The sequence below is a fragment of the Oncorhynchus nerka genome, linkage group LG5 (genome assembly GCF_034236695.1).
Source record: "Oncorhynchus nerka isolate Pitt River linkage group LG5, Oner_Uvic_2.0, whole genome shotgun sequence".
Classification (NCBI taxonomy): Eukaryota; Metazoa; Chordata; class Actinopteri; order Salmoniformes; family Salmonidae; genus Oncorhynchus; species Oncorhynchus nerka.
Window position 1 is genome coordinate 40,201,447 of NC_088400.1, and position 10,787 is coordinate 40,212,233.

Genomic DNA, 10,787 nt, shown 5'->3' on the forward strand with positions numbered 1-10,787 from the left:
TTTCAGAACATGGCAGCACGGCTGGCCCTTGGATGTACACAGAGAGCTAATATTAATAATATGCATGTCAATCTCTCCTGGCTCAAAGTGGAGGAGAGATGGACTTCATCACTACTTGTATTGTTGAATGCACCAAGCTGTCTGTTTGAACTACTGGCGCACAGCTCGGACACCCATGCATACCCCACAAGACATGCCACAAGAGGTCTCTTCACAGTCCACAAGTCTAGAACAGATTATGGAAGGTGCACAGTACTAAATAGAGCCATGACTATGTAGAGCCATGACATAGAGCCATAGACTATTCCACATCAAGTAACTCATGCAGGCAGTACAATTAGATTGAAAAACAGACAACAACAAAAAAAACTTTACGGAACAGTGGGGGCTGTGAAGCAACACAAACATAGGCACAGGCACATGCATACACACACGATAACATACACACTATACACATGGATTTTGTACTGTAGATATGTGGTAGTTGTGGAGTAAGGGCCTGAGGGCACACAGTGTGTTGTGAAATCTGTGAATGTATTGTAATATTTTAAAAATTGTATAAACTGCCTTATATTTTGCTGGACCCCAGGAAAAGTAGCTAATGGGGACCCATAATAAATACAAAATAAAAATAGCCTAAGTATCCTAATACATTAACGGGCAACGTTATCATTATAAATAATAATTTGTTGTTAACTGACTTGCCTAGTTAAATAAAGGTTTTTAAAAAAAAGTTAAATACGCATTCCTTCATGATCAATTGCAGGTATCAGGGCATACATATTTTTCTCCACAAGGTGGTGCTAATGCTCTAGCCTCTCACAGACGTATTAACTGTTTTCCAGACGTCATATTTCCTCGACACGTTTGGCAGCTGGAGGTGAAATCATAAATTAATACTAGATTTAGCGTGCGGCATTGTAATGTATAGATTTGGGACAGACGTTTAAATATTAGTTTCTGCAAGTGGAACGAAGGTGAGAATGTATTATTTTGTCCGAACTACATGCTATAACTAGCAAATTGCATGTCACTGACTAGCCTCATGACTCGTAGTTCCATTACACAAGAGTCATTGGACGAAGGTGTCTTCTGTACGGGATGTTTTGTCTCTCGGTCCGAACATTTAACTCGCATCGCTTGCGTTGCTGTTTTGGAAGCATGAGGACCTTTATCTTCCATATCAGCGAGAAACCATTTTCAAAAAACAAAACGTTCAATTGATACACACCATTTTATACGGTTAGAAGACCGATGGACCACCTGTGCTTATGAATTAGCTATCTAACATACTCCAAACACCTGTGTGTACCTGAAGGCATCCAGAAAGTGTTGTCCATGAAAAAGTGTCAACTGCAACTGTGATAAAGCCCGTTAAGTGTCCAGTAAGTGTATTTTGATTAGTATATATGATTGATGTGATACAAGTAAAACGCTTTGTTTCTAGAACCATGTCGCAATTGAGAATCGATTCACATTAGATAGCTTATGTGCAGTACTAGCCCCACAATGGACTAAAGGAGCCTAACGTTACTCCTTATGATCCAATGACCTTACATCATGTTTAAAGGTGAATTGGCTCTTTAAACCAAAACAGTCAAATACGCCATCTAAACATGAATCGATTGATTCTCAATTGCGGTAGTGTTCTAGAAACATAATTCCCTTTACGTTCATATCACATCAACATAATTTCACAAATGCAAAATAAACATACTGTACACTGTTAACAGTTGCAGCCAAATGTATTTTTCAGTGACAACACGTTTTTTTGGCATAGCTCTTAAAGTTTACACACAGGTAGGTGTTAGGAGACGCAGATAGGTAATAAGTACAGGTAGTATATATTTAAGCAAGAAGGCACTGGGGTTGTGGTATATGGCCAATGTACAACTGCTAAGGACTGTTCTTATGCAAGATACATCAAGGTGAGGTCTGATTTAACACGGCTGTCGGCCAATCGGCATTCAGGGCTCGAACCACCTAGTTTATAATTTCGTTAACCCACAATCCATTATATTGACCAGATACTTTAGTTGTCGCAATAACAATGAAAAGAAACGTCTTCAAAAAGGAAAGGCAGTCGGTAGGGGGACAAGATCAGGTGGTACCATTCTAGCCGATGAGAGGGCAGATATGCGTGTGAACAAAAGGTACAACTTGTTCCGCTAGTTCCCACAAACACACATTTGAAATTGGCTATCGTAAACATTCATTGAAGGCTAGCTGTGTGGTTAGGTTTAAAATTGTAGAAATTGGCTTTGGCTGTGACTGGCTTATGACTTTGGCTGTGGGGACCAGTGACAACTGATATAAATAAAGTGGGTACTCTTTTCAGTACACTTGTTACAACCTAATCATTACGAACCTAATACTCGATCAAATATGCCACACGTAGCAAAAAAAAAAAAATTGTTAACCAAATTCAACACACTTATTGAGCTCTATACCAAAACTCCTTGCTTGGTGAGTGGAAAAACATGAAAAAAACACCACCTGCTGGAGAAGGGATTTTGGCCCCAGTTGTCCCTCGCTTCTTCCTCTCTGTTTAACCTAACGTAGCAGGCTTTAAAATATGCCTGAGCAGAGTTCCCACTTCAGCGGAAAAGGAAGCTATGTTGAATTAGCTGTATCCCTGAAAACCGGATGCACCCGGTTGTTGGCAACTCCGCTAAGGGAGGTTTTCAATAAACACTAACATAGAGATATGGCTGTGTGGGAATTCACTAACCCTATAAAGGTGTGTATCAATGTAACCTTTTTTTATTGATTATTATTATCAGATAAGACACAGAAGGTCCTTATGCTTCCGAAACCGTAAGGCAAGTGATGCGTGTTAATGTTCAGACCGAGCGGCGGGCTCTCGACAAAACTCCCCCGTACAGAAGACGCCTTCGTCCAATGACTCTTATGTGTAATGGAACTGAGAGTCATGATCAAGGGCTAGTACAGTACATGATTTACTAGCTACAAAGAGGTTTTTAGTTGTAAGATAACCTTGCTGCTTGCTTACAACAGCGTTCTTGAGTCGTTCCTATTCCCCTAAAGCAGTGGTTCCAAAACGTTTTATAGCCCGTACCCCTTCAAACATTCAACCTCCAGCTGCGTACCCCTCTAGCACCAGGGTCAGCACACTCTCCAATGTTTTTTAAATTTTTTTACATCATTGTATGCCTGCCACACACACTATACGATACATTTATTAAACATAAGATTGAGTGTGAGTTTTTGTTACAACCCGGCTCGTGGGAGGTGACAAAGAGCTCTTACAGGACCAGGGCACAAATAAGTAATACAATAATCAATCATTTTGTTCATTATTTAGCCATCTTGCATATAAAACCTTATTTGTTCATCAAATTGTGAAGAACTCTCCACAGGTTAATGAGAAGGGTGTGCCTGAAAGGATGCACATATCTCTGCAATGTTGTATTGGAGAAAGTCTCAGTCTTAAATAATTTTCCACACACAGTCTGTGCCTGTATTTACTTTTCATGCTAGTGAGGGCTGAGAATCCACTCTCACATAGGTACATGGTTGCAAAGGGCATCAGTGTCTTAACAGTTCGATTTGCCAAGGCAGGATACTATGAGCACAGCCCAATCAAGAAATCTGGCAGTGGCTTCTAATTAAATACAATTTTCACAGAACCGCTTGTTGCAATTTCGATTAGGCTCTCTTGTTCAGATATAGGTAGGTGGGTAGCGAATCAAGTTTTTTGTGTCATCCTTTTCAGGAAAGGACCTGCGTAATTGTGCACCCAACTCATTTTGGCGCTTCGCTATATCACAATTTTCATTTAAAAAAAATTACACTTTTCTCCCCAGTTTTGTGGTATCCAATTGGTAGTTATAGTCTTGTCTCATCGCTGCAACTCTCGTACGGACTCGGGAGAGGCAAAAGTCGAGAGCCATGCGTCCTCCGAAACACAACCCAACCAAGCCGCACTGCTTCTTGACAGAATGCCCACTTAATCCAGAAATCCAGGCGCACCAATGTGTCGGGGGAATGGGTCTCCCGGTCGCGACAGAGCCTGGACTCGAACCCAGAATCTCTAGTGGCACAGCTAGCACTGCGATGCACTCGGGAGGCCTGCTATATCACATTTGACATTGTCCGTAAGCTTAAGTTCATTTGCGCACACAAAATCATACATATAAAACCTGTGTGTTGTCCTTGTGAAAGCAGACAGAGAAGAGCTCCAACTTCTTAACCATAGCCTTAATTTTGTCCCGCACATTGAATATAGTATTTCAAACTGCCAAGCATTCCCTTGGCAGCAAGAGCCTCTCGGTGGATGCTGCAGAGTACCCAAGTGGCGTCGGGAGCAACTGCTTGCACGCGCGTTCCCCCTCCACTATGTCTCCCTGTCATGGGTTTTGCGCCATCAGTACAGATACCAACACATCTTGACCACCAAAGTCCATTTGATGACACAAAGCTGTCCAGTACTTTAAAAAATATGCTCTCCTGTTTTCCAGTGGTTTGCAGAAGAGGATGTCTTCCTTAATTGACCCCCCTATGAACTTAACGGACATATACCAGGAGCTGTGCCAGGCCCGCCACGTCTGTTGACTCATCCAGCTGTAACGCATATAATGTACTGGCTTATATGTGAATTGTTTCAAAACATCTCCTGCCATGTTACTGATGCATCATGAAACAGTGTTGTTTGATGAAGGCATTGTCTGTGTAGTTTTTTTCTACCTTTTCCCCCAGCATTGTCCCAACCATATCCGTGGCAGCAGGAAGAATTAAGTCCTCCACAATAGCATGGGGCTCGTCTGTCCTAGCCACTCGGTAGCTCACCATATGACGCTTCTAGCCTCTTCTTATTAATGGTATTTGTTGCTTTTATACATGTCTTACCACTCGAAACTCATCTTAATTCTCGATCCAAATTGGCATGTTTTGTTTTTAAATGTCTGTGCAAGAGTGAAGGTTTCATCGAGTTGTGAAATAGTACTTTTGCACATATAAAACACTGTGGCTGAGGAAAGGCACTACTCCCAATATAAGTGAACCCCAAATCAATGTAGTTCTCATCATATTTGTGCCTCTTCGATGGTCCAACGTCCCCATCTGTTCGGTGCTTACCGGGGTAAGGGGAAGTAGCTCTTCGGCTGCATCAGATTCACAACTGTCAGTGTCCATGCTAGCTGGGCTAACAACAAATGTAGAAATACTGATGCTAGTATTGGATGTGCTCGTGGAAGCAGAACGACTTTTCGTCGACAGGTGCAGGTGTAGTACTACCAGTAGAGCTGGTATGTGTCTATGGACGTGGGCCTTACTTTTTTTCAAATACATTTTCAAGCAAACGGAATGAGCAGCAACTGCATTTGGCTACATACGGACTGTTAATGGAATTCCTGCGACAGAGTAACGCTTAATGTGATTGGATGTTAATTATTTGACGAGGCTACCTGTATTTGACATTGTTATTATTTTGCTGAACACTAGATGGTTTAATTTTATTTTTGGCAGTGGGACGAGGCTACTCGGGCGAGAAAAAAACCTTACCCAAATGTATAGATGGCATTCCGTACCCCAGTTTGGGAATACCTGCCCTAAAGTAATGGAAAACTTACTGCAAAGCGAAAAAGTTCCGATGTCCATTGGCATTGTTGCCTGTGTAGCTAGCTAGGTGGCGTGTATGTCTCCCTTACAGAAGGGCCAGTCATTGCTGCTAGCTAGGCTAAATCAAAATGTGCCAATGGTGATTGATTTACATACTATTGTGCAACTTATTTTGCCCATGCCTACGTCTTAAAAATTGTCCTCTCCTCTACAGATTTGTGACAATGCTGTGTCTGAAGATGACCGCGAACGTGAGACCTGGCTCACTGTGGATATTACATCAAATCAGCCACCTGTCACCCAGACCTCCCATTCGAAGCATCTCCCACGCTCCCTTTGCCTGTGACCACCACAAAACATACCGCAGCCACGTCCCTCTTCGGGTGGCCACATTACCACGCCTCCGTCTTAGTCTGCCTCTCAAATCGACTTTATGCTTTCAGCCATGTAGACCAGCATCTACAACCAGTGGTACGGGCTGGTATGAGAGCCTAGCAGACTCTACCCCTGTCCATCTGACTGAGCAGCTACTGATCTCTGTCCATCAGACCACAGGTCTACCATGGTGGGCCAGTATCGTATGCACCACTGTGGCCCTGAGGACAGTTGTCACACTGCCACTTGGAGCCTACCAGGCGGTCATCATAGCAAAGGTCTGTGTTGCATCAAGAACCAAGCATTATATTGTGGTCATCATAGCAAAGGTCTGTGTTGCATCAAGAACCAAGCATTATATTGTAGTGTTTTTTTTCTTTTTCTTTCAGCCCACACTGGTCCTAATGGGCAGAGTTGAGATTGAGAAGCCCTTGGGGTGTGCATCTCTATAGTCTAAAGTCAAGTGGCATTCTTCCTCGTCTTATTTCCTTCGTCTGCACAGATGTGCAAGAAACTGGCAAGTTGAAAGCGAATATCCAGGAAGCGTCGACCATTGGTTTCACCTATTTTGTAAATACATATGGGTGCAGGTCAAGGAAAAGAGATGAGGAAGCTATGTTAGACTGTTGAGATGCACCACTGGAGTAATGTATCATTTGATATGTAAATGTACAGAAACAGGATTTGAAGTTCTCATCCATATTGTTGTGTGAAACAAGTGGGCTGTGGAACATGATATAGTCACAATGGGAAGATGTTCTCTGCTGCTTATTCACTATTGCACTTGAAACTTGAAGATGTTTACACACATTCTGGGGGACTACGACAGGCAATTTAAAGTCAGCCAATGTTTCTCTGTGACTGTGCAAACATTGCTAAGCCCTTGGCCTTTATTAAGCATTCTTTCCCACTCCTCCTCAGCTGTCTGTTGTTTCTTTTTCCAGTTTTTTTTTCCCCCAGTGTCGTCGTCCTACCTTTCTTCCCCTCCCCAGTGCTGCTCTCTCTCCCACTGTGTGAGAGCAAGGGTCAGCATATCGCTCCCACAGGCCTCACACACACACACGCAGCAGCATTCTACTCAAGCCTATGAATGTCCTCCATGATGAGTCATCATGAGAAAAACAGCTTTTTGACATTGATATTTGGCTGTAATACATCAAGGTCCCGGACTGTTGGAGGACTTTGAGAACTTGATTTAAAAAAGGAGCAGTCGGGTTGAATGTTTTGTTGTCATAACTCAGAGAGTGGTCCTTTGTGACCAGGCTCCCTGGCCAGCCTGATTCCCTCTACGACCCATGTCCAGTTTTGGGTTACTAATGTGGGCTGTGTAATTTAGAACTTTTGGCTACATTTCAGGGGGAGTCCATGTTGAATCAAAGTTAACCCCCATGCTCCTCTTTGCCTCCAGCTAGGTTGAAGCCCTGCAAGTGGAAATAGCGGAGCTGGCTAAGAGGCTGCGCTACGAGATCTCGGTGCGGGCCAAAGAGAAGGGCTGGACGGAAAAACACTGCCGGTGAATAATTGACCTTTGACCTGGGCTCCTGGAGGGCTTCCTCTGGGAGCTTGGCACCAACTCCGAAACCACAGTCTATAAATATGAACCAAAACACAACACACTTCCATGCAGTTTGAGATTTTCTTCAAAGAAAAGTGCTCTCTTGGTCTTATCTGTCAATGTAATGGTGTATGACAGTTAACTTTTTAGAACTTCTATGGGAAAGTTCCATGTTGTTCAACTGATATTACACTGTATCAGGTTTCCAAAATCGGCTATGAGGTTTTAAAAGTAGTGACATTAAAAATGGAACTTCCTTAATGGCCTGGCATTTGGGTTCCTTTTGTGTCCCATTAGATACCAATTCAAGAAGAACCTGAAGAGGATAGTGTCTGAGCTGTACGTGAGGGATAACTGCCACCCCTTCAAGGCCAGTCTGCTGGTATGGGTGCAGCTGCCCATGTGGGTATGCCTCTCCCTGGCCCTGCGTAACCTGAGCCTGGGGGTGTCTGATGCTGCCACCGGTAAACCTCCACACTCACCATGGACTTGAATCACAATCGTCTGTTGTATCTTCTACAAGCTACATAATCACATTTATTTTGCTTTAAGTTTAGAATGGAATATTTCATATGATTTTTGTTTTCAGCGTTGCAGACAGAGCTGGCAGTAGGGGGAACTCTATGGTTCTCCGACCTGACATTGCCTGACTCTACCTGGATCATGCCTGTCTCTCTGGGCCTCATCAACCTGCTCATCACAGAGGTGAGGCCCTGGTCGAACTAACACACCCGGCTTGAGCAACACCTCCATTCCATTACACACAATAGGGAAACCTTTTAGATGAAAGCTTTGATCCACCTAGTATTCAGACCCTGTGGCAGTTTTTACAAGAGGACACTCCTCACCTAACACGCTTTCAGATAGACCTGTGTTCAACTCACAATAGATTTCAGGGGGTGGAGTGTCAGGTTTTGGTGTAATGAAATACTCAAATGTAGGCTAGGACAGAACATACTATCATAGATTATCTACTGGGACGCAAAAAAGATAGTGATGTGAGTTGCTCGCTTGGTTCGGACTAGTTTTGTGATAGTCACATCTGTTTTTGATTTAAAGGGATACTTCAGGATTTTGGCCATGAAGCCCTTTATCTACTTCCCCAGAGTCAGATGAACTCGTGGATACCATTTGTATGTCTCGGTGTCCAGCAAGAAGGAAGTTGCTGACTAGCATTAGTGCAATGACGAAGTCTATGGTAACTGCTAGCAAGCTAGTAGATCCCATAGACATCTAGTGATTGCGCTAACACTAGTTAGCATTGGCTTGTGAAACTACCTAACTTCCTTCATACTGGATGCAGAAACATAAAAATGGTCCCCATGAGTTAATCTGACTATGGGAAAGTAGCAATGAGAATGTCGAGATTTTCACCGCGAATGTTTCCCTTCAGTCTAGTTTATTTGTGTTGTCAGGTATTTGCTCTGCGGAGGATGGAAGCGTCCAAGTTCCAGAAGTATGTGACCAACTTTATCAGAGGGATCTCTCTGCTGATGATACCCATAGCTGCCACCGTGCCCTCCGTAAGTGTGTGTGTGTGTGTGTGTGTGTGTGTGTGTGTGTGTGTCTGTGTCTGCATGCGCAACCACAAACCATTTGTCCTTCAACAACATGTCCTCACAAAAGCTGTTAAACATGCCACATCACTTTCCCCCTGTAAATGAAGACAGCTAGCACATTTCACTAGCCATCCCTATGGCAACACCCTCCCACTAGCGCTGAAACAAAAGACTTCAGCCACACCTCTGTCTCCCTCTTGCCCAGACAGGCATAACCTCCATTGCCCCGTGCGCCTATCCACCCATCACATTACATAAGGGATGGATGAGACGAACACTTTGTTTAGGAGGCCACCTAAATGGTGATAGCAGAAAAAACCCTGAGGATGTTTTCTCCCCGACTTTGGTGATAGTTCCACCAAGTCCACAGACCCATGCACAGGACGTCCCGCTTATCTGGGACACTGTGCAAAAGACACATACACACTCTGTACACTCTACAGTTGGGCAGATGTTGCCACAGACAAACCCTGTTTGTCCCTGAAGACCCCCATCTGGCTTTGAAAGCCCTCTCTTGTTCCTATCTTTCCCAGATACACTGATGCAGCCTCCCAATCTAGCCCCCCCCTCAATCTGATTGGATAATCTGGAGCGTAATGTTTGTTGTGTCTCCCTCGGAGCACCATCGTAGTTGCATAAGAAACTGCCGAAGAGGAACCCAAAACGCACTGGTCCACGTGAGAGTAGGCCTTGTGAAATGCTGCAAAGGGAGACTGAAAAAAAAATCAGAAGCTCTTCACGATCTTTGGTTTAGTTAGATATATTTTAGCAAGGTGATGTTTTTGGTAATGCTTTTTCAGATATAATTATGAAGGACTAACCGTATGCACCTCAAAGCTTTCGGTTGAATTAAATTTTACGGCTATGCATGGAATTCAACTTTGCTTATTTGTCTCTGCTGAACGCTCTCTTTCTCCCTTCCTCTTTCTTCCCCAGTCCATGGCTCTGTACTGGCTAAGCTCCAGTTGTGTGGGACTGGGCCACAACCTGCTCCTGCGCTCGCCTCGCTTCCGGAGGCTGTGCCGCATCCCCCCCACGCGCTCCGACTCGGACACGCCTTACAGAGACATCGCTTCTTCCTTTGTCTCCAAATACATCAAGTGAAAGAGGTTTTCCATCTGATAGTAGAGAAAGAGACTGTAGCCCCCAATCATGTCAATGCCATAGCCCCTTCCCCTGATTCAGTCAATCTTAATGATGAGTTGAAGAATTACGTGTGTTAGCGCTGGGTTGGAACAAACACCTGCACTGTACACCATGTATCTCTCCAGGACCAGGGTTGGTGACCACTAAACTAAGATCTAGAGTGGACCACGGTCCATCCGAGAGAATCAGACCTCTGACAAACCAAGTCAGTGTCAAGATCTGTTTGTGACTGGTATATACTGTAGCATGTACATGCAGGTTTACTTTGAAAGGTAGCCACTCCCTGTTCTACCCAGGATAACTTGGTGTTGTGATTGAAGACTAACTGGCCGATGACATGCAAGAAATGTACGTATTTAAGATAAGGACCACAGTCATGGATGATCAATGGATACTACATTTGTAATTTGAACTTCCAGTGTAAATTGCATGAAAGGTTTGTTATTTTGTGAATTTTATTGTGATCCAGAAATTGATGACATCAGATGTGCTCAAAGTTGAAGTAATTGAGTTATTTTACATCAGTAAAATAAAACATTTAGTATTAACTGTGGCATTTGGTTAATTGCAAA

At 43.5% G+C, this 10,787-nt stretch overlaps 1 protein-coding gene across 7 annotated transcripts; it reads left to right on the top strand.

Moving 5' to 3' along the window:
* Positions 1-840: 840 nt before the first annotated feature.
* LOC115129487 (cytochrome c oxidase assembly protein COX18, mitochondrial) lies at positions 841-10,763 on the top strand. 7 transcript variants are annotated; one of them, XM_065018654.1, is made up of 9 exons: positions 841-977; positions 4,482-4,600; positions 4,697-4,841; positions 5,795-6,284; positions 7,368-7,468; positions 7,808-7,974; positions 8,100-8,215; positions 8,926-9,033; positions 10,006-10,763. In XM_065018654.1, exons 4-9 carry the CDS (start codon positions 5,805-5,807, stop codon positions 10,171-10,173), a joined length of 1,140 nt encoding a protein of 379 aa, XP_064874726.1. In that variant the 5' UTR covers positions 841-977; positions 4,482-4,600; positions 4,697-4,841; positions 5,795-5,804; the 3' UTR covers positions 10,174-10,763. The 7 variants fall into 7 exon arrangements, with proteins under 7 accessions (XP_064874726.1, XP_064874725.1, XP_064874729.1 ...); XM_065018653.1 differs by having other exon boundaries at positions 4,482-4,841; XM_065018657.1 differs by having other exon boundaries at positions 4,482-4,841; positions 5,795-6,233.
* Positions 10,764-10,787: the final 24 nt, after the last annotated feature.